The sequence below is a fragment of the Camponotus floridanus genome, unplaced genomic scaffold (assembly GCF_003227725.1).
Source record: "Camponotus floridanus strain SB8 unplaced genomic scaffold, Cflo_v7.5 scaffold18, whole genome shotgun sequence".
Classification (NCBI taxonomy): domain Eukaryota; kingdom Metazoa; phylum Arthropoda; class Insecta; order Hymenoptera; family Formicidae; genus Camponotus; species Camponotus floridanus.
Genome location: NW_020229303.1, coordinates 1,946,201 through 1,970,811, shown reverse-complemented (window position 1 = coordinate 1,970,811; position 24,611 = coordinate 1,946,201). Strand labels below are relative to the sequence as shown.

Sequence of the window (24,611 nt, the reverse complement as noted above, 5' to 3'; positions counted from 1 at the left end):
CTAATGAACATGGCCTGGTGATTATTAATCACGTGCTATCCGAAGAATCTCAGTATCTATCTGCCAATGACATGAGAGAGACTGAATATATTTTATTAGGTAAGTTTATTCTTTCTCTTTCACTTTTAATATATATGTAACAGTAATGAGATAAAATTATAAAAAAGTTTATAATAATGAGAGAAGACTTATAATTATTAATATAAGTTTTCATAATTATTAATTATACAAGTTTTTTTTTTAATTATAACTAGAGAAAAAGTCGAATATATTTTTGTCACTCACGTTACATTAATATACGACATTTTTTTGCAGTTGCATATGTATAATAAATTTTTTAATAAAGTTTATTTCTAAATATTGTATAAATGTGTATGTTAACTGATTTATTGCAAGTTTAATACATGACAATGGAAAAAAATTATAGTCAAGATGTTACATAATTATGATGTTTTAACTATTTAACAGCTAAGATATAATATCAGTTACGTATAGATATAATCTTTTATGATTACAGATATATAGATGTCTAGATAAAATAAGAATTCTAACAAGTTTCATCATCATTCTTTATACTAAAAATTCTTATATAAACAATTCTTAAGAGTGAGAGTACTTAATAGTTACGGACTGCAATCATGGACAAGCGTGATGCATTGTTACAAATAAATTTAGAGAGACCTCTTTATGAACACGAGGCATTGAATCAAAATTACAATTATGAGAAGCCAAAATCATTTTGTAAGTATTTATAACTTAATAAACTAACAAAAAGTAATATTTTCTATACTGCTTAATAAATCTTGAAGTACAAGTTTTATTTCTCTGTAGTGATGCAAAATGCGATAAATATCATCAGATCGAAAGATTGGCGAGCTTGTATAATGTCGACAGTACCAGCAGTGAAATGGCTTAGCAAGTATAATTGGAGAGAAAACATATTGTCTGATATTATTTCTGGTCTAACAGTGGCAATTATGCATATACCGCAAGGTATGGCATATGCACTTTTGGGAAACCTACCACCAGTGGTTGGCATATACATGGCCTTCTTTCCTGTCTTAATATATTTTCTTTTTGGTACATCCAAACATGTATCTATAGGTAAGAAAAGTATAGATAAACTATACAGAGTGTCCCAAAAGTCCTGGACCGATCGAATATTTCATAAACTATGCACTTTAGAAAGAAATGTTTCAGACAAAAGTTGTATGGCTTGAAGGGGGCCATCAGATAGTAGCAATGATTTGACATGGGAGAGTCATTTGAAAGTCACGTGAAGATCACCGTCAATTTCTTAAATGGTACTCCCTATTTTTTATTACATATTCGTGTAGCTTATCTCGAGAGCTATCCAAAACACTATAATAAAGTATTTCTTCATTGAGTACTTTTCGAGTTATGAGGCTTGAAATCATTTCATAATTTTGCATAAACCGTAAAATATCTAGTAAAATATTCATTTTTCGATTATCTTACCTTAATACTTTTATGTACAAAATAATGGGAGGAATCAATTGGTGTAAAGAAAACACATAGTTGTTTAAAAAAAAAAATATGTAATTGTTAATTGCAAATTACATATTTTTTCTTAAAAATAACTATGTATTTTCTTTACAATTAATTCCTCTCATTATTTTGTACATAAAAGTATTAAGGTAAGATAATCGAAAAATGAATATTTTACTAGATATTTTACGGTTTATGCAAAATTATGAAATGATTTCAAGCCTCATAACTCGAAAAGTACTCAATGAAGAAATACTTTATTATAGTGTTTTGGAAAGCTCTCGAGATAAGCTACACGAATATGTAATAAAAAATTGGGAGTTCCATTTAAGAAATTGAAGGTTACCTTTACGTCACCTTCAAATGACTCTCCAAGGTCAAATCATTGCCACTATCTGATGGCCCTCTTCAAGTCATACAACTTTTGTCTGAAACATTTCTTTCTAAAGTGCATAGTTTATGAAATATTCAACCGGTCCGGGACTTTTGGGACACTCTGTATAATTAAGATATAAAATTCATAATTTTAAAAATTTTATTAAAATATATTAACATGCAACAGAATTGCATAGATATGATGCTTTTATAGTTTACGATATGATGCTTTTATATGCATTAACTTTCGAGCGTTATTGCATATCTGGTTACTTCCATTACAGAACAATTAGAAATAATACACTTTAACTTATTCAACAACCTTGAACAATCAAACATTCTTAGCATTCATCAGGAACTTTTGCCGTGGTTTGTCTAATGACCGGTAAGGTAGTAACATATTACTCACATCCAGTCATGGATTATACATCAGCGAATTTTTCGGACTCTCTTTCTGAAAATCTCGAAGATGTTACATATACGTATACATCCATGCAAGTGGCAACAGCTGTGACATTAATGGTTGGAATATATCAGGTAAATATTACATATTATTTTTCAAAATATAATTTAATCAAATAGATAATGAAAAATGAAGATTTCTCTTATGTTGTAGATAATAATGTAGATTTCTCTTATGTTGTAGATAATAATGTGTACATTCCGATTAGGCATTGTAACAACTTTGCTGAGTGAAACTTTAGTAAATAGCTTTACGACAGCAGCTGCCGTTTACGTTTTTATCTCTCAAATCAAGGATCTTCTTGGTTTAAAACTACCAAAGCAAAAAGGATATTTTAAGCTAATTTTTGTAAGTAGATATAAAAATTATATATACAGTTTTTAAGAAAAAAATATGTAATTTACAATTAACAATTACATTTTTTTTTTTTAAACTTTAACTGTTTTTTTTACACCAATTGATTCCTCACATTATTTTGTGCATAAAAATATTAAGATGAGATAGTCGAAAAATGAATATTTTATTAGATATATTTTACGGTTTATGTAAAATTAAGAATTTCAAGCTTCATAATTCGAAAAGTACGAAAAAACATTTAATTATAATGTTTTGGAAAGCTCTCGAGATAAGCTACAAGATTGTGTAGTGAAAAATAAGGGATTTCATTTGAAAAATTAAAGGTAACTTTCGCGACCTTCAAAACGACTATCCAAGGTCAAATCATTGTCACCATCTTATGTCTCTCTTAAAACCATACAACTTTTGTCTAAAACATTTTTTCGTATCTCGCATATTTTTCTAAATATTTGGCTGTTAAGATTAAAATGAATCACCCTGTATGTGTGTATGTATGTATGTATGTATATATATGTGTGTGTGTGTTATTAATTTGATCTTAAATGGTTACTTGAAGGTCACCCTCAATTTTTTAAATGGAACTGCCTATTTTTTATTTCATATTCTTGTGGCTTATCTCGGGAGCTTTCCAAAACACTATAATTAAGTTAGTTTTCATTAAGTACTTTCCGAGTTATGAGAAATCGTTTCATAATTTTACATAAACCGTAAAATATCTTGTGAAATATTCATTTTTCGATTATCTTACCTTAATACTTTTATGTACAAAATAATGAGAGGAATTAATTGTAAAGAAAATAGTTATTTTTAAGAAAAAATATGTAATTGTTACTTGCAAATTACATGTTCACTCGGAAAGTACTTAATGCAAACTAACTAAATTATAATGTTTTGGAAAGCTTTCGAGATAAGCAAGAATATTATATATGTAATAAAAAATAGGCAGTTCCATTTAAAAAAATTGAGGGTGACCTTCACATGACTTTCAAGTAACTATTTAAGGTCAAATTAATGATACCATTTTATGTCTCTCTTAAAATCATACAAATTTGTCTAAAACATTTTTTCGTATTTTGCATATTTTTTAAAATATTTGCCTGTTAACATTAAAATGAATCACCCTGTGTGTGTGTGTGTGTGTGTGTGTGTGTGTGTATGTGTGTGTGTGTGTGTCATATTTGTGTATAAATGAACACATAAATTATATTAATGTATATTTGAGCCGTTTATTTTGAAAGTGGCCTAAGTCCATTTGTCAATTATTTTTAATTTTATTGAAACGCAAATTTAAATATCTTAATTTAAATATAAATGGACTTAGATCACTTTCAAAATAAACGGTTCATTTATTGAGATTAAAACATTTGAACAAAAATTTTCTTTAAATTTCAGACCGTTGTAGATGTATTTAAGGAAATAGAAAATACCAATATAACTGCAGCCATAGTATCAATTGTATCAATTGTTATTCTTATTTTTAATAATGAGTTCTTGAAGGTAAATATGTATTATGTGTATCAATTTGATACTTTAATTTGAAAATATTGACAATATAATGATATAACTTTTAATTAGCCAAGGATGAGCAAAATATGCAGTATGCCAATACCTATTGAACTCATTGCAGTCATTGGTGGGACATTAGTTTCTCGATATTGCGATTTACCAAAGACTTATAATATTGAAACCGTTGGACATATTCCTATAGGGTACTGAATGAATTCATCACTGAAATTTATTTACTAAAATTCTGATATACTATATAAAATTATATTATACATATACAGGGTGCGCCAAAAGTCTGGATATACCTAAATATCTCACAAACGGTGCATTTTAGAAAAAAATGTTTCAGGCAAAAGTTGTTTGATTTCGAGGGAGCCATAAGATGGTACCATTGGTTTTACCTTGAAGAGTCATTTGAAGATCACACGAAGGTCACTTCAATTTTTTTAAATGGAACACTATATATTTTTATATATTCTTATAGCTCATCTCGAGATCTTTCCAAAACACTATAATAAAATATTTCCTCATTGAATACTTTTCGAGTTATGAGGCTTGAAATAATTTCTTAATTTTACATGAACCATAAAATATCTAGTAAAATATTCGTTTTTCGATTATCTTACCTTAATACTTTTATGTACAAAATAATGAGAGGAATCAATTGGTGTAAGGAAAACATACAGTTGTTTTTAAGAAAAAATATGGAATTGTTAATAGCAAATTCCATATTTTTTCTTAAAAACAACTGTATGTTTTCTTTACACCAATTGATTCCTCTCATTATTTTGTACATAAAAATATTAAGGTAAGATAATTGAAAAATGAATATTTTACTAGATATTTTATGGTTTATGTAAAATTAAGAAATTATTTCAAGCCTCATAACTCGAAAAATATTCAATGAAGAAATACCTTATTATAGTGTTTTGGAAAGATCTCGAGATGAGCTACAAGAATATATAAAAATATATAGGGTGTTCCATTTTAAAAAATTGAAGTGACCTTCGTGTGATCTTCAAATGACTCTTCAAGGTAAAACCAATGGTACCATCTTAATGGCTCCCTCGAAATCAAACAACTTTTGCCTGAAACATTTTTTTCTAAAATGCACCGTTTGTGAGATACTTAGGTGTATCCAGACTTTTAGCGCACCCTGTATATTATTTATATATGTATATAAATATTTTTTAATAGGCTTCCTAAACCAGAAGTGCCGAGTCTTGAATTATTGCCTTTGGTAGCAATCGATAGCATCGCAATAACCATGGTTTCGTACACTATTACCATGTCAATGGCATTGATATTCGCGCAGAAACTTAACTATGAAATAGATTCTAATCAGGAACTTCTTGCAATGGTGCGACCTATTATATTTTAATAATATAATATTTATTACTTGTATTTATTATCAATAGCAAATTTCAATTTCAGGGCTTTAGTAATGTAATGGGTTCTTTTTTCTCATGCATGCCAATAGCAGCCTCCTTAAGCAGATCTCTCATTCAACAAACTGTCGGAGGACGTACGCAAATAGCGAGTATCGTGTCTTGCTTATTGTTGCTTATTATACTCTTGTGGGTTGGACCGTTTTTCGAATTATTACCAAGATGCGTGTTGGCTTCCATAATAATTGTACGTATAAAATCGCAAAATCATAATGTCTCGTTAAGAAAAAAAAAAATAATCTGAAGATCTTTCTTCATGCAGGTAGCATTGAAGGGAATGTTCCAACAAGCTAATCAATTCGTTAAATTTTGGAAACTGAGCAAGACTGATGCCATCATTTGGATCGTAACATTCCTAATTGTGACGTTGATAAATATTGACATTGGATTGTTTGCGGGTTTGCTCGTGTCACTGGTCATTATTCTGCTTCAAGCTATTCGACCCTATGCATGTTTGCTAGGTCACATACCACATACGGATTTATATTTGGATTTGGATAGATACAAAGCAGTAAGTTTTCATCAGACAGATAAACGCAACAAAAATAAGATATTAATCAATTTTACCAGGGTTGTCAAAAACATTGTTTTTTTTTTGTTTAGAACAATGTTTTGTTTTATTTGTGTTTTTAAGTAAAGTAAAAAAAAACATGTTTTACATGCAACAAGCAAAAAACACTTAATAGCTTTGATCTGTGTAAATATTTAAATTTTTTGCTAGCGTTAAACTGTAAATAACGTTGCCAAAATTGACAACGCTATTAAAAATATAAATAATAAAATAAAAATGATAAGAAGGGTATTATTTTAGCAGAATATTTATTTTTGGAGAAAAAAAGTTCTAGTTAATAATATTTAATATATAATACTTTGGTTCCTTTCCTATTCGTATTAAGTAACCTCATGCTTAACTCTCAACATAAATTATAAATAAAATAAAAATAAAAAAAAACCTCAATTCTTCTTTTTGAAAGAACTTTTTTTTAGAACTACTGACCTGCTATGAGTTATGTACTATTAATTTAAAATGCTAAAATGTAAAATGTAAAATCAGTCAATATCTTCTAAGTAATCTTTATTGTATTGATTGTTATTTAATATCCAAAAATAAATATTCTGCTAAAATAATACCCATCTTATCATTTTTATTTTATTATTTATATTTTTATATCTTACATAAATATGTTTATTATATACTATATACTTTATATGTTATATAAATATAGATAAAAAACTAAAAACACTAAAACAAAAATTTTTTTGCAATATACACATCTGTTAGTTTTTGTTTTTGATTTTTTTTTTACAATTTCTTTTCCAAATAATCATATATTTTATTTGCGATATTTTAAACGGTTCTAAACAGTTTAAAACACTTTAAAACAAAAATGTTTAAAAGAATGGACACTGTTTTAAACAAACAAGTTTTAATCAAACAGTTTTAAACACATTGTTTAAAACATGCCAACCCTGAATTTTACATATTGATTTTAGGCGGTGGAGATACATGGAATAAAAATATTTCATTATTGCGGTACACTAAACTTTGCAAATAACAATTACTTTAGGTCTATCATATATAAACTCGTAGGAGTATGTCCGCAAAAGATTATCAAGCATAGAAAAAAATTAACTGAAGAAAATCAATTTCTGGATGATTCCGAAGGTAGACTTGAATTGCAATGCATAATCATGGACATGAGTGCGTTGAGTTACATCGATCCCAGTAGCGTTCAGATGTTGCACTTGATTGTCAAAGAATTTACGCAAGTGAACATCAAATTTTACTTTGTCAATTGTCCAAGTCCCATCTTTGAAATAATAAAGAAATGTGATTTATACATATATGGCGAGATGTCGCTGAAAATCTTCGCGACTATACAAGATGCCGTTGCTTATTTTCGAAATGAGATTTCCTCAAGATAATGGAAAATGGTTTTTCAGTCATACATATGTAATATATGGACATATTTTTGATAACAATGTAACTACATAATGGAGGAGTGTACAGCTATATTATGCATGCAGTATTGCTTTTTACGTTGTCTGTCTTATGTTGTGTATCTTTGTGACATATTTCCTGCAAAACAATATTGTAACAAAAAAAGAAATCTTTTTTTACTCAGTGCCAATTTTTAATAAAAAAAATATGCAACAAAATGTGTAAAACAGCATTATGTAAGTTGCATAAAAACACAAAGTGATACAAATGTACTTCACAAATATTCTATATCTAATTTGTTTGTACTTACAGTAATACTTAATTTTTTTGCAGATCTAAAACATTAATACATATATATTTTTGTAAATCAGATTTGGTAATATACGTCATAAATATTGTTATGTATTGGAAAGAGAAATATTAAATAATATAACATATAATTGAGCAATCGTCCTGTTTATTTACAACGATCACCCTATGTACAATGTGACAGTTTTAAGTTACTTTGGGTAACTTGTTATAACTGTCGCAAAAATTAGATTTAATGTGCCTTTTATAATTATAGAGTCGATAATTAGCATTCTATATATATTTCCTATTTGTAAGACACAATTATTTTTCTAATAATCTGCGGCAGTGTTGCCTGTTGATGCTGCTGTATAATCATAATAAATATTCGAAAATAAGTAGCGGAACACATTGTTCAACAATGTGTACGGCACGAGGATCAAATTGAAATTGCTTTATGTCTCCTTTTCTAAATTTGACGATCCAATCGGAACGTGTTGCCTTCTGGCGTTTATGCTATCCCGTACTTTTTCTTGAGGGACTCTGGCATCTCGGGTGGTGGCGGGCGGGGCATGCGTAGCCAGACCTTGACGGCATCGTAGATGAACCATTGCGCTGCAGTCAGGGTACCAATCATCACAATCCTCGGTCCCAGGCCCTTCCATACGCCGCCAAAGCCGAGTTTTCTCAGAACATCACCCGCAGTCGCTCCCTTTTCTTGATTCAATTTAGACACCACCTTAAAAACACAGACATTTATATATTTGATAAATTCAAAATATGAAGGAGAAATTTGCAATTATGTAAGTAAAATTTACCGTATCAGCAGGGTGAGATACAATGGCGCAAAATACACCAGCAATATATCCAGCTGCGAAAGTTACTACCAGTTGTTCACCTTTACTGCACTCCGCCCTAGGTTTGGGTACTATATATTTATACAGAAGTTCGACGGTGCGCTCGAAACAGGCAAATTTCATCATCGTATAAGGAATTTGACGCAACCATAGTGGCACTAAACCCTTATAGAAACTGGTAAGACCTTCGTCCGCGTACATCTTCGGCAATGCTTGTCGCAAAGTGTTAGCATATCCGGGCATAGTTTGTATTCTGACCTAGAATTTAAAAATCCATTGCATAAAATTGAATAAATGATAAGAAGATATAGAATTATTTTTAACAGATTTTTAACAACAGTTTTTATTTCAGAAAAAAAACATTGAACAATTTGTTTTACCTTGGCAGCTTCAAATGGCGCTAATCCAATGTCCGCGAAGAATTCTGCAGAAGCTGACGATATCAAATACAATGTGGTTCTGTATTCATAAGAGAGTTCTTCACCGGCCAATGCTGCGTACTGAACTTTGAAAACTTCATAGAGACCAAACTTAAACATTCCCTGAATAGAATAGCCGTAAAAAGTGGGCGCCCAGCCTCTCACTAATCCTCGGGTACCGTCTTCGGCATATGTTACCTACAATCAATAGGATCTGTGTGTGATAAAAAATATTACATTTAGAGAAATATACAGGGTGTATCTGAAATGATACACTAAACTTTAGGAGCGTATTCTAGAGGTCAAAATAAGACTTTTTTTTTCTTATGAACATGGGTCCGCAAATGAACCCCCCTCCGAACTAAAATTCGAAAATGTGTGAAATTGACCAAGCAACGCAAATTTATTTATCTCTCAAGAGAGGGTGATAGGTAATGTCAAAACTTTTTTTTTTTAAATACAGCCAATTTTTAATTTTTTCTCCAAACTTTAGGGGCCTCTAGCTCGGAGGGGAGTTCATTTACGGACCCACGTTCAGGAAAAAGTCTTATTTTGACCTCTAGAATACGCTCCTAAAGTTTAGTGCATAATTTCAGATACACCCTGTATAAAAAAAAATGTAATAAGGAATAAGAATTACCCGAAATCCATTGAACACTGATTTATATTTTGCAGGGTCCACTTGAATTCGGCATTTGACTAAATCTAAAGGCGTGATACCGGTATGAGTGATACCGCAAGACAAAATGCCCCCGAGGCCGCATAACAAGAAATAATGGTTCGATCCAAATTCGCAACTATCTGTAAATATACAAAATACATCATATTAATTTTTACTTTTTACACTGAGAAAAAAATCTGGTTGTATTAATTAGAATTCTGATAGATTCAACCAATATGTCTGTTGGGAAATGGACGAATCAGAATTCTAATAGAAATTACCAGATGAATCTGATTAATTTCTTCCTGTTAAATTTACCAAATTTTCTGGTTAATAATACTAAACTCGTCAGCACCAAGTCATCTAAAATTTTTTCCATCTAATCTCAAAAGTCTGTTTAATATTCTGAATTCCAACAAGATTATTGGATAAATTCAATCCAGATTATTGAATAAATTATTTTAAATTCAGTTTGTTAGAAATTAAACTGATAAATAGTGATGCAAGAAGAGGATGTAGCTCAAACACACTCAATCAGAGAGCTAGCGTCCTCTTTCTGGCACTATTGCTCGTAAGAGAAAAAAATATACTTTGGATTTAATGTTAATACTAGTTCTTTATATACATTTCATGGCAAATATTGAATACGAGTTAAGTTAAGAAGCAAGCAAAGAAATTAATGCAACAAGAAATTTGATAGATTCAACCAGAAAATACTAACCAAATCCTTATAGTAAAATCTATTAAACGTTCTAGTTATAAAAAATTGAGTCTTATCACGATAACTAGAAATTCTTGTTTGATTTAACCAAAATGCCTTCAATCATATACGTCTTGCTGGTACAATCAAACGATTTTTCTCAGTTACATTTTCACAAAGCGACATTATTTTCAACAACATACTCTTCATTATGTATCAATAAGAAATATGGAGGTGTTTAAAAAGATTTAAGATTTTAATATTCTAACACGCGTTTCTCTCTCTTTCTTTCTATCAGAAAATTTCTGAATAGAAATGCAAATGTTCAGAATATATAAATATTTCAAAGGTATTAATCGGTCAGATTGATCGATTATAAAATACATTCTGGCGTGGATTTAAAATTTTTTTTATGTGTATGTTTTCAATTTATTGGCCAACACAGATCCTATACAGAAGGATCTATACATTCTGGCCATCGGCAGGTAATATATCATCATTGGTATGCAGGATGTCCTAAAAGTACCGGACCGGTTGAATATTTCATAAACTATGCACTTTAGAAAGAAATGTTTCAGACAAAAGTTGTATGGCTTGAAGGGGGCCATCAGATAGTGGCAATGATTTGACCTTGGAGAGTCATTTGAAGGTGACATAAAAGGTCACTTTCAATTTCTTAAATGGAACCCCCTATTTTTTATTACATATTCGTGTAGCTTATCTCGAGAGCTTTCCAAAACACTATAATAAAGTATTTCTTCATTGAGTACTTTGCGAGTTATGAGGTTTGAAATCATTTCTTAATTTTGCATAAATCATAAAATATCTAGTAAAATATTCATTTTTCGATTATCTTACCTTAATACTTTTATGTACAAAATAATGGGAGGAATCAATTGGTGTAAAGAAAACACATAGTTGTTTTAAAAAAAAAAATGTAATTGTTAATTGCAAATTACATATTTTTTCTTAAAAATAACTATGTATTTTCTTTACAATTAATTCCTCTCATTATTTTGTACATAAAAGTATTAAGGTAAGATAATCGAAAAATGAATATTTTACTAGATATTTTATGTTTATGCAAAATTAAGAAATGATTTCAAGCCTCATAACTCAATGAAGAGTACTCAATGAAGAAATACTTTATTATAGTGTTTTGGAAAGCTCTCGAGATAAGCTACACGAATATGTAATAAAAAATAGGGGGTTCCATTTAAGAAATTGACGGTGATCTCCACGTTACTTTCAAATGACTCTCCCATGTCAAATCATTGCCACTATCTGATGGTCCCCTTCAAGCCATACAACTTTTGTCTGAAACATTTCTTTCTAAAGTGCATAGTTTATGAAATATTCGACCGGTTCGAGACTTTTGGGACACCCTGTATATCATTATCAATAGAGTTTCTCACTTTAATAGAGTATAACAAGTTCAGAAGAAGTGGATAAAAAGAGCAGGAAGATGAGGAAAGGAGAGAAAGAGGAAGTAGGTGATTATCGTAGAAAAATTTGTCATGTATCAAGATTTGAACCTGGGGTTCTTCATGGTAGACAAATACTCTTTGCCGCCTCAGTCACTCGCCGCTCCGATTCGTCTCTTATTCTTGATCTGAGAAAAAAATATCCTCCTCTCGATATGATGATTTTTGATCACGATATCCTTCATTGCGTATCAATCAAATATCGACGCGTCTAAAGATTTAGATTTTAATATTTTAAGACGAGTTTGAAAAAATTTTTTAAATATTTTATTTTTAATATTTTAATTTTTTTTAATATTTTAAGGCGAGCTTCGGAAAATTTTTTTTAATATTAGTAATGTAAATATTCAGAATATACACAAATGTTTCAAAAGTATCAATCGACTGATCGAATAGTAGTTTGGCGTGAATCCAAAATTCAAGCGAACTGACCCCCCTTGTATGTACTCTTGACCTTAGAAAAAAAAACATCTTCCTCTTGACATGTTTCTCGGTCACGGTTAATGTACAACGAATCGAATTTATTTTTACGTAGTCGTCACCACGTCCAAGGTCAAGGGAAGCACGTTTTATAACGTGCTGATATATGACAAGATGGCCGCGCCTTATGCAACCCTCGGTATGTATCCATTTAAACTCTTATGTCTTCTCTCGGGAATTCGTTATTCGTAAATTATATAATCTTGTAATTTCTTTCGTCAATAAAATTAAATAAAAATAAACATGAAATTCACACGTGAAATTATCGGTTCTGTAAGTGCACAAAAAGAGATATGCAGTTATATAATTGATGTATCATAACCGAAAGATTTGAAAGACAAAATATGTTACTCGTGACGAAAATATTAAATCTTGCTATTTTTAAATTTACGATATCTAAGAAAACGTTATGTGAATACAATCGATAAGTCATCTTTGAAAAATCGAATTCTGACAATTGAATCCGAACATTTACAATCATATTTCGGGTTATGTAATGATCTTCAACAGTTCTCGTGATCTCCGGTTAGAATATGAGATAAGAAATGGCAGGCAGTCTTATTACATTATCATGTAAATTTATATCCCAATATTTAAGTATCGAAGATAAAAATCTCGGGATAAACAAACGTTATGAACATGATATATTTTTTTAATTAATATTAAATAAAATATAAATAATATTAAATAGAAAAATTGTATGAAAGTGATATAACCTCCACCGATTAACTGATCAAGAGGAGAATTTCTCACGATTGTTTAATTTGCAAAGAATCGGAGAGGAAATAGTTACTGACCACCTTCCTCGACGGAGGCAGCAGCAATGTTGCGGTTCGGAACGAGCGGTCGTGTTCCCTCATCCTTTAATGCCTGACACTTGGCTTGCGTGAACGGTGACGAGAATGGATTCATTTTCGCTGCCTCCTGTACCCAAGATAACATCGTCACGTGACTCGCGTTTGCACCTAAATACAAGCATTCAAAATTAATGACAGTTTGAATTAGATCGTATCAGATATTTACATTTAGTAGGGGTACTATGTCAAAAAAGACAGTACCTGTTCCAAAGGAATGACTCTCGCCGCCGAGAAATCCGCGAAAGAGTGGCAGAGGCAAGGGATGCGGCAGCGCAGCCCGTTTAACATAAAACTATTTGTAACGTAGATGAGAAGCAAGTTATGGATTTCAGTTTTAGGTCTCCGCTATCAATGGCCGCATTCAGCGGATTAACCGCTAAGTAGCAATCGAACATGATTGGTTTTTACTTTCAGGTCCGACCAATCAGCGTTGAATTACATTGGAAAATCTAGTAATGTTGAAGGCCAACTGTTGAAGGCCATTCTACAATGGCCGTAGCATAAGGTTGTAAGGCGTAAGACTCAAGAAATTGACCAATCACAGTCGAGTATTCTCTTAATACTTGACTGTGATTGGTCAATTTCTTGAATCCTGTCTGTGCCTTGAGAACCTATAAATTCTAATGATTTTCGTTTGTTTTGATGTTTATATTGTTATTAACTTTATTATTTATTTCTAAAAAAAGTAAAATGGAGCAAATTCTGAAATATTATGAAAGAACAAATTAAGCTGAATTTTTTGGTGCCTAGGAAATTTAATTTTTGTGTATGTTACTGGCTTGAGAATTATATCTGGACGGAGCATAGGCCGGTATGCATAGTCCGATCTTATATTTAAGATCGTCTTAAGTCTGCTTAAGACCTCATTCAACCAATCAAATAGCTGCGTAGCATTTCAAGCTCAAACTTAAAGGCGTCTTTAGATGGAAGCGTTTAGCGTCAAGCGTCGAGCGTCAAAAACACGTGCGCAGCACCCTTGCGCATAATTCTGAACAGGCAGATTCCAGCATCTTGACGCTAAAACCGCTAAAACAATGTCTAGTAACAAAATTTTAATAAATACGGTAGAGGTAAGTAGATTGTATATTCTTAATAGAAAATGTATTAATATATATAATATATAATAAATATAATAGATATAATAGATATAATAGATATCATTATACAATATATATTATAGAATTGCGCGATTAGTAGCGTATTACAACATAACCAAACAGAAGGAATAATTGGCATAAATATATGTTTTCTAAATACAACATGAATATTATTTATTACAATGTATTCTTTGTATAGGATATAACGTGTGGAGTGTGCACGTAACTTTTTTTTGTTTCTTATATTCATGATTAATAATGCTGCTGCATTCTAATAACCATTGATGATAACGATAATTAACTGACATTTTATTGATAATATTTGATAATAATGATAATATTGATAATATTGATAATAATGATAATATTTGATAATATTCCGCAATTTAGATGATTTACTGACTGCTCCAGCGTTTCAACAAATCACTAGGCACACTGCGCATGTCATACTTTTTGACGCTTTAACGCTCGACGCTAAAACGCTCCTATGTAAAGGCACCTTAAGACGATCTCAAATATAAAGGCGTCTTTAGATGGAAGCGTTTAGCGTCAAGCGTCGAGCGTCAAAAACACGTGCGCAGCACCCTTGCGCATAATTCTGAACAGGCAGATTCCAGCATCTTGACGCTAAAACCGCTAAAACAATGTCTAGTAACAAAATTTTAATAAATACGGTAGAGGTAAGTAGATTGTATATTCTTAATAGAAAATGTATTAATATATATAATATATAATAAATATAATAGATATAATAGATATAATAGATATCATTATACAATATATATTATAGAATTGCGCGATTAGTAGCGTATTACAACATAACCAAACAGAAGGAATAATTGGCATAAATATATGTTTTCTAAATACAACATGAATATTATTTATTACAATGTATTCTTTGTATAGGATATAACGTGTGGAGTGTGCACGTAACTTTTTTTTGTTTCTTATATTCATGATTAATAATGCTGCTGCATTCTAATAACCATTGATGATAACGATAATTAACTGACATTTTATTGATAATATTTGATAATAATGATAATATTGATAATATTGATAATAATGATAATATTTGATAATATTCCGCAATTTAGATGATTTACTGACTGCTCCAGCGTTTCAACAAATCACTAGGCACACTGCGCATGTCACACTTTTTGACGCTTTAACGCTTGACGCTAAAACGCTCCCATGTAAAGGCACCTTAAGATCGGACTATGAATACCGGCCATAAAGTTAGTTTTAGGAAGAGGGGACCGATACTGGCGCAGGGCGAATCGGCCATCTTGTCTGGTGACATTTTGGCGTTTTGTTTAAAATATAACATGATTTTTTTTCTACTTTTATTGCACGAAAACAGACTTTTATAAAAGACAACATTAATGCAACAGTTGTGCGCAATTGAAAATAATTTTCTGTTTATATTAAAAGTTTATATCTTTTCATATAAATTATAAAATGATATATTTTTATTGTTTATATGGAGGACAATAATCCTCATGTTTTGTTTTTTTGAAACATATTAAAACATTTTAAGTTATAAAGTTATAATTATATAAAATATAATTTATTAAAATTTTTGAAAAATTATTGAAAATAATTTTATACCTATATATATATATATATATATATATATATATATATATATATATATATAACAGAAAATATCATTACATCAGTTGGTTGATTAAAAGAATTGTGTTATTGGATTCGGAAAAAGAAAGATTAAATTTTTACTATTCAAAATATAATTTTATAGGATAAAATAATGATTTATTACAATATTTATACAACTGTCATATTATAAAATTATTTTAAAATAAAATATTATATTGTAAATATATACTTCTTATAAAATTATTTTATTACATAATTCCAAAAATGAAAATATTATTGTCCTTCGAATAACGTTAACTTATTGCAAAAATGTCTTTGACTTTGTACATCTTCCATAGCTTCTTTACCAATATGATAAAATTTAATTTTTATATATTGTTGTGTTTCTTGTTAGTTTTTGTATAATGTCTAAGGTCGTTGTGTCTTATTATTATGTCTTCAATACGTGAACAGTCCGAAATAGTAATAGAAGATCCAAGCACGTCGTTTATGCCCTGTCCACGTCGACCACACGCTTCTCCAACGGTCCATCTCTTGGTCGGTCTTTTAAAGACGTCTTCTAGCTGACGTGTCGTGCGAGCAATCGTTCGAGCGATTCTCCGAACCCCATCCGGTGCAGCTGCCCTTGCCCAGATAGCCAAATCTGTTAGAACAGATTTTCGTCAAACACCTATTACAAATTTTAAAGGCAGAAAGACTACAGTTTGCATAGAGGAATTGATATGTTCGATCATGTTGCTAGCATGTCAGCAGACATACAACAAAATCTGTTCACATAACTGGACAACAGATCGTCAATAGAAACCGAACAGAACTTATTGATATAATTGACAGCACATTGATGACAGAAACCGAGCAGGATCTGTACGGCGCAATTTTGACAGCAGATTGGTAACAAAAACCGAGCAGGATCTACGCACACAATCTCTGATAGCAGATTGACAGCAGAAACGGAACAGGGTTTGCATGATTCAATAGTTCCTTCACTTACCGCTACCGTGAGCTGTACTTTTTCGTAATCTAATTTCTGTCAGAAATATATATAAAGTCGCGAATATGAATAATACTAAAAACATAATAATTTTCATTTTAATTTCTATCACTTTAATTTCTGATATCTGATACAAACAGATGAGATTCAGAATATTAAACTGATTGGAATCAATATGAAAAATGGAAAATTATTCATATACTGCCTATTTGAGGCATAAAGCAAGAATTTAATTCTAAATAAATTACATCTCCAGTTTTACAAGTTATATTTACTTTTATTATTTACTTTATTATTAATTTAATTAAATTGAATTAGTCCTTCGCTATATGAGATATAACTACGATATAATATATATATATATATATATATATATATATATATATATATTACATTAACATATATTACGATATAACATATGACATATGGATGAGAAAACCATGTCTGTAAAGAATTTAGTGTTAAATTGCACTGCAATTGTTTTGCACCATCAAAAGTTAATGCAACTCCCCTAGTGAAAATAAATATTCGGAGCGTAAGTCGAATGTAAGGAAGTGTAATAGAAGCGTAAACGAAGCTCCTAAAAAGCGTAAATTGAAACGCCGAAGCATAAACGAAGCGTTAAAGATAGGTATAAGCTTTAGGTGAATAATAGTGCAATGTTAAAGCGAATTTGCGAAGCTCAGGAGAATATTCTTTCAAAACTTTTGATTTGTTACTGTTTTTTGCTGTCAAACGGTTGAACAAGTATACATTACATTTACCAATTGTTTCTAATATATCCGCATGTTCATCAGCTAATAAACTTTTCTGTTTCAGATCTTTTAATATTGCATTCAATGTTGCGATTTGTTTTTCTTGACGCTTGTTTCTCTGCTTCCATGTTCGTATCTGCCGTTGAAAATGTTCCTTTTGGTAAGATAAAGCTTTGCGCAACAATTTTTTTCTGGGTGAATCCTCTAATCGCTGACCGATAGAATATCTTTTTGACATAATTTCATTGTCACTGTAATTATCATCTTCTCTGTAACGTTTGGATGTTTGTTGCTTTGTTATTTCCGACTTAAACTGTAATTGTAAATAAAATTTTGAATTTCACTTACTGCCATATGCATAAAAAACAAAAGTATTTTATAAAAAAAATTATTCCATAAAAAATTAAAAAAAATTAATTACAATTAATTATTCCATAAACAATCACAAAATATTGTAAAACAAGTATATTTTTCTTTGTTTTTACATGTTTAATACGGAATGTAACTTGAAATACTTGCTGTTAATTCATCATTGAAACCAAATACTTTTAATGAGGTTTTCATTGGTATTTTATTGAATACATGATGGAAAGTTTCTATTAACTCCGTTTCATTTTTATCTTGTGAAGTCTGTTAATATTTAATGTTATGTTGATACAAATATATAATTAGTGAATGCAATTAATCTTATAGTTAAGAGAAATATTTACAGTCAAATCATTATTGTTTACTGTTAATGAAGTTTTAATTGATGTATTTGACACAGATGGAATCTCAATTTCTTTTTCTGTACTTTCAATCTCTGATATATTTAGCTATAAATATAAAAGTAATTTTTAATATATGTATTTATCTATGCTATCATAATATGTTATATAATGATAATCTAATATTAAAAAAAAATATTTAGATTTATACCCAGCAAACACAGAATATTGCAGCAATATTACGGCAATATTACAACATTGCAGCAATGTTGCGGCAATGTAGCTGCAATATTTTGGTTTGCTGAGTAGCATTTATTAAAATTTAAGATTGTGAACAATAATATTTAATTGTAAATAAAATTATACTTACGATTGGAATGGCATTTTCTTTTAACCTTGGTCGCATTAAGAAGCTACGATCAAAGCTACTTTCTGAAAAATGCAATGAGCATAAATGTGGAGATTTCGGTAAGCATTCATCACGAAGACCCATATTTTTTATCCGAGTTAATTTTCTTGCTTCATCTTTTGGAAATCTAGTAAAACAAATTAATAAAAAATAATTATAAGATTATGTACTCTTACGTATTAGAATTATATATCTTATAGTATTTAACAAAAATTTATTGAAACAGTAAAAACTTTTACATTGAATCTTATTTCATTAATATATAGAATAAAAGTAAATTTTAGTTTATAATTAGGTTATGAATACAATACTTACCGATGGAATGTGATTTCAACATCTTGCTCCACATTTTTTTGACCTTTAGCTTTGCGGTAACTTTTATTGTAACAGCCGATTGCAACACAAAGCGGCATTTTTTGATATTTTATAAATAAATTAATTTTTGATATTTTATAAATAAATTAATTTTACACAATATAAAATAATTCGACAAAACTTGATGTCACTGTAATTCTATTATTAATTCATTATTCTGTCATTATGAAGCAGCACTAATATCACCAGACAGTGGCTGCGTTCAGCGAAAAAGTTGCTTTTAGTGCGTTCGAAAATATGTTTGGTTGGTGTTGGGAAAAAAGATAAAGTTGGCAGTATTGAAAACTCCCAGTGCTGCGTTTCGTTTCTCCCACTGGGATCACTGAGATTAAAAAAATTTGCTACTTGAGATATTAAAAGAGGTAAATAAGTTAAATATATTTTATAATAATATATTTAATAACATCACATATATTATTATTAATACGAAAATGTGTTTTATATTAATAATGCTATAATTATAATAAAGTGACATGATTTACCTAAAATGTGATTTAAATTCAATATTTGTATATCTGATAACAACATTTTCCAAATAATCTGTTATTTTTGATACTATTTTCCTTTCACCTCTATTGTTATTACCTCTATTTTCGAATAAAATATTTTGTAATTCTTCATTATTATCATCACTATCTGAAGAAGAACTACTCGAAGATTCAAAAATGATGTTTTCGAGTAAAATATATTGTTCCATAATAATAATTAATGGGTGCTTTCCAATTGAGATATCCCTAGACACTTTTATGCACACGGCGACACAAGTCGCGTTCCAATTGCCGTAACTGCCGACACAACTTTACACATCCGTACTCAGCTCGAGGGCTACTAGTCAACTTGTGTAACCTTCTGTTTTCTAGGGACAAATGAAATATGCGGTTACAGACTGACGGCGATTATGTTGGCAATTTTCTTTTCGTTTTATCCTTTTTAATTAAAAGACAACCATTAAAGTACACCATACAAATACAAAAATGGACAATAAAAATATTAAAAGTATCATTGAAGTAAGTAATTCAAATTAATGAGTTTTTGTACAATTAATTTTTTTATTATATTTAATAAATAAAATAAAATTGTCTCTTTTGCATATTTGCAGGTTAGATATATTACTGATTAAATTTTCATTCATATTTATATATTAATATAATATGCATTTATATATTTTATTTATATATTATTTATATATTATATAATATTATGCATATATATACATCTATGTATGTTAATAACCTATCCTAACCCTCCACTCGAAAGTCGCACATTAACTTTGTTCCAATTGAGTCGTGCACATCGCTACACTTTGTGCCTTCCTGTGTATGTTTGTGTTAAGATGTGTTAAACAATTGGAAAGCACCCAATGTAATTGCAACACTTTCATATGTTGTACATACATACATACAGTACAATACAATTCTAATGATCCTAGTGGGAGAAACGAAATGCAGCACTGGGAGTTTTCAATACTGCCAACTTTATCTTTTTTCCCAACCAAACATATTTTCGAACGCACTATTTGCAACTGTTGTAAAATTCATGAGCCTAATTGGCGTATGCTCTTAATTTTGACTGAATCTAAGAGCATACACCAATCAGATTACGTGTATCATGTCGTCTACAATAGCAGTTAGAGAACCTCTAGGAGAGAGAATGGACAACTGATCATGTGACATGTGATCAAGCTTTTTCATGATTGGCTGGCAGAAAATGTATCAATTTTAGCTATTGCGACGCCAATGCAAAATATGATACACACACAAATAGGTTAATATATGTGTGTCATGTGTGTCCTATTTGTGTGTCATCATATTTTGCATTGGCGTCGCAATAGCTAAAATTGATACATTTTCTGCCAGCCAATCATGAAAAAGCTTGATCAGTTGTCCATTCTCTCTCCTAGAGGTTCTCTAATAGCAGTAGGATTAATGAATTAAAGCAGTAACTTAAGAAATTGACCAATCACAGTCAAGCATCAAAAGAATACTCGACTGTGATTGGTCAATTTCTTGAGTTACTTTAATCCATTAATCCTACTGCCATTGTAGACGACGCTTATAACCTTGATCCTGGGCTCCATCCATGCTTGGTTGGATCCAGGCTTGATCCATGCTTGGTTTCTGGTCATAAGGTAGATTAGTGATATTTTACAGGTTATATATACAAGTTGTGTGTAGTTTTATAGACACTTATGCAAAATGATTTCTACTTCTGCTTTACAAAGAATTACGATGACAAGGGTCATTAGCAAGTTTTACAAATCGTGTCTTCGAAATATAAGTAAAAGCTCCACCGATAGCACTGTACAAACCGACGTAAAAACGATGAAAAATGAGATGGTAACTCGAAGTGAATATATAATCTATTTTGTATGTGTTGCTTATAAACAAAAATACAACACAGCTACATTACGTAAAATTATTTATTCCAGTTTTCACATTTGATTTTTATATTAATTATCTGATATTAGCTTATTTTTAATTCATGAATATATATAATTATTACATTGCTACATGCTTGTTTTTCTTATATTTGTAGCCTATAAAAATTCAAAATCCTTATGTAAAGGAGAAACGTAAATGTATCTTGTGCAGATTGAATATTGAACCAGATTACAAAAATGTAAGATTGCTTTCTCAATTTCAAAGTCAACACACAGGCAGAATATACGAAAGTCATATAACTGGATTATGCAAATATAAACAGAAGAAGTTAGAAGAAGAAATTAATAAAGCTAGATCTGCAGGTACTCAAATATACATGTACTTTGTATTTAATAAAATTAAAAGAGAGAGAGAAACTTATAAGAAACTATAAGTATATATTTGTTACATTATAGGTTTGATGGGTTTTTGGACCAAAGAACCAAAATATGTTAGAGATCCACAACTATTTGATCCAAATAGATCATTTAGGCCGCATAAATATTAGATTAATAGAATCATATACATTATATATATATATTAAAAAAATTAACGTTATTATGGAATTAAAAAGGCTATTGTACATTTGTTGAATGTATTAATTGATTACCATTGCAAGAAATTCTAAAGATTCTCCATCTAAGTTTAAATTAATTATTATAAATACATTTGACAATGAATCTTGTCCTCGTATGCATGTAGGATGTAAAAGGGGTTGGAAAAATCAGATTCAATCAAGAATCATGGGAAGTGTCAAATGTAATAAATTTAATTTTTAATCTTTTCTTTGTTTTGCATACAATAGTTTAGGTCAACAAATATACATTAATCCCTCGATATTATTTTTGCTTGGATTGCTCTTGCATATAGATATATAAGTCATATTTGTTCATTCATGATCGAAATTCCATCAAGATACGATTCCTTCTTCAAAAATCAACCTTAATCTTTTGTAACTACTTGAATAAATGTAACAACTAAAATGTTATGAATTGTTACAATGAACTTTGACTCTATCTAAATAAAGATTTATAATTATAATTATAATTAATAATTTAATTATCATAATTTAATAATAAATTATCATATAATCATAATTTATAATTTAAATTATATTTATCATTGCCAAAACAGAATTATAGAATATTTTACATAATTTATGTGGATCTGTAATTACATTCGTAATACAATATTTTCGAACAAGCTACACAATATATACTGTTTTCACAAAGTTTATGGTGTTCCAACTGTGATATAATATTGCAAGCATATAAACGTGTCTCAATATTTTCATAAATTGTTTAATATTAAACAAAATATAATTTTATGCTTTATCATCTCCGTAAATAAAATAAAATTATATTTAAAATAAATTTTTTATTAAAAGTTAAATTTTGATGTAGCAGCTAAAATTAATGGTGTAGATAGCACTTTCAAATATGGGTTGACGCTCATTTTCTAGCGTCAAAAAACATCACGTGACTAAAAATAAAGATACCAATTCGTCATTTTTTGATCACATGATATCTTTTGACGTTAAAAAATGACTAAGGTCCATATTTGGAGTTCTTTTATTGATAAAAGGGTTTTTAAAAGTGACCTGTAGCCAATCAAAAGGTTTATATGCCACTTTTAGAGACACTTTTATCGATAAAAGAGGATTCAGAATATGGACCTAATAAGTTTCAACCGAGAGTTGGAACAGAGAGAAGACTAAGGAGTCCGTTATCGCCTTTGGACGGGAGCGGACGTGTTCCTGTGCATCCTTCGCATGATTTTTGTTTTAATTAATTTTTTAGTTTCTCCCTCTCTCGGAGGGCTTCGACAGTAGCACCGTATACCAGTATTTGGCCAGTATCTTATATTCCTCTTGGGAATTAGGGACTACTCAAATTAAAGGAAGAAGAAGAAGAAGAGTGAGAGGTGTCATGGCCCGCTTTTATTTATTTATTTATTTATTTTTTCTTTTATTGAGCAAAAGCAAGGCATTGGCTCTAGGCCATAGGCCCGCTTTTAGGTGATCCCTGAAAGCGATACGCCCTCTGTTAATCTAAAAAACGTGGACGTGAATTACAAAGCCAATGTCCACGAAAGTTCTCAGAGGGTAACATATTATGTGCACAATTTCTGGTTCTGTTCCGTGCAATGTGCACAAAATGGCGGTAGCACCAGTGCTGTATAGCAAAGTGCTTACGTATATCAAATAAATTTTAATATAAATGAGAAATGTCGAATTTAAATATATATATATATATATATATATAAATATAGAATGGATATATATATAGAGGGGGGGAGGGAGAGAGAGAGAGAGAGAGAGAGAGAATAAATATCCGTAACACGAATTCTGTAAAGTGTTTATGTATATTAAATATATTTCTATAATAAATAAATTTTATTATCTCTCTCTCTCTTTCTCTCTCTCTCCCTCTCTCTCTCTCTCTCTCTCTCTATATATATATATATATCCATTCTATATATATATATATATATATATATATATATATATATATTCAAATTCGTCATTTCTTATTTATATTAAAATTTGTTTGATATACGTAAGCACCTTGCTATACGGCACTGGTGCTACCGCCATTTTGTGCACATAGCACGGAACAGAACCAAAAATTGTGCATTATATGTTACCCTCTGAGAACTTTCGTGGACATTAGTTTTGTAGTTCATATTCACGTTTTTTAGATTAATAAAGAGCATATAATTTTCAGGGATCACCTAAAAGCGGGCTATGACACCTCTTAAGGCCGCAGCACACACTTTTGCATAAGCGCATAACCATAAGCATAAGGAAATTGATTGGTCCCCAAGTATATGCATAAGAAAATGAACCAATCAATTTTCTTATGCTTATGGTTATGCGCTTATGCAAAAGT

The 24,611-nt window shown here is 30.0% G+C and overlaps 4 protein-coding genes across 7 annotated transcripts; 2 read left to right on the top strand and 2 right to left on the bottom strand.

Annotated features, from left to right (window-relative positions):
* Positions 1-5: 5 nt before the first annotated feature.
* LOC105253338 (solute carrier family 26 member 10) lies at positions 6-7,878 on the top strand. Of its 3 annotated transcripts, XM_025407501.1 has the most exons (11): positions 6-99; positions 518-741; positions 832-1,104; positions 2,240-2,421; positions 2,531-2,695; positions 4,097-4,201; positions 4,280-4,413; positions 5,408-5,570; positions 5,645-5,845; positions 5,921-6,169; positions 7,153-7,878. In XM_025407501.1, exons 2-11 carry the CDS (start codon positions 639-641, stop codon positions 7,582-7,584), a joined length of 2,007 nt encoding a protein of 668 aa, XP_025263286.1. In that variant the 5' UTR covers positions 6-99; positions 518-638; the 3' UTR covers positions 7,585-7,878. The 3 variants fall into 3 exon arrangements, with proteins under 3 accessions (XP_025263286.1, XP_025263288.1, XP_025263287.1); XM_025407503.1 differs by lacking the exons at positions 6-99; positions 518-741 and having other exon boundaries at positions 917-1,104; positions 2,230-2,421; positions 7,153-7,877; XM_025407502.1 differs by lacking the exons at positions 6-99; positions 518-741 and having other exon boundaries at positions 921-1,104; positions 2,169-2,421; positions 7,153-7,877.
* A 159-nt stretch (positions 7,879-8,037) lies between these two features.
* LOC105253336 (phosphate carrier protein, mitochondrial) lies at positions 8,038-13,669 on the bottom strand. Its single transcript, XM_011261298.3, has 6 exons — positions 13,548-13,669; positions 13,287-13,454; positions 9,805-9,965; positions 9,126-9,362; positions 8,707-9,003; positions 8,038-8,627 (listed from the first exon to the last, which is right to left on the bottom strand). The coding sequence occupies exons 2-6, from the start codon at positions 13,429-13,431 to the stop codon at positions 8,400-8,402; spliced, it is 1,068 nt and encodes a 355-aa protein (XP_011259600.1). The 5' UTR covers positions 13,432-13,454; positions 13,548-13,669; the 3' UTR covers positions 8,038-8,399.
* A 2,651-nt stretch (positions 13,670-16,320) lies between these two features.
* LOC105253334 (THAP domain-containing protein 6) lies at positions 16,321-19,496 on the bottom strand. Of its 2 annotated transcripts, XM_011261295.3 has the most exons (6): positions 19,241-19,496; positions 18,887-19,052; positions 18,520-18,624; positions 18,329-18,439; positions 17,819-18,122; positions 16,321-16,706 (listed from the first exon to the last, which is right to left on the bottom strand). In XM_011261295.3, exons 1-6 carry the CDS (start codon positions 19,336-19,338, stop codon positions 16,432-16,434), a joined length of 1,059 nt encoding a protein of 352 aa, XP_011259597.2. In that variant the 5' UTR covers positions 19,339-19,496; the 3' UTR covers positions 16,321-16,431. The 2 variants fall into 2 exon arrangements, with proteins under 2 accessions (XP_011259597.2, XP_011259598.2); XM_011261296.3 differs by lacking the exon at positions 18,329-18,439 and having other exon boundaries at positions 19,241-19,495.
* Positions 19,497-21,355: 1,859 nt separating this feature from the next.
* Positions 21,356-22,704, top strand: LOC105253333 (28S ribosomal protein S18c, mitochondrial). Its single transcript, XM_011261294.3, has 3 exons — positions 21,356-21,636; positions 21,836-22,043; positions 22,137-22,704. Exons 1-3 carry the CDS (start codon positions 21,496-21,498, stop codon positions 22,226-22,228), a joined length of 441 nt encoding a protein of 146 aa, XP_011259596.1. The 5' UTR covers positions 21,356-21,495; the 3' UTR covers positions 22,229-22,704.
* Positions 22,705-24,611: the final 1,907 nt, after the last annotated feature.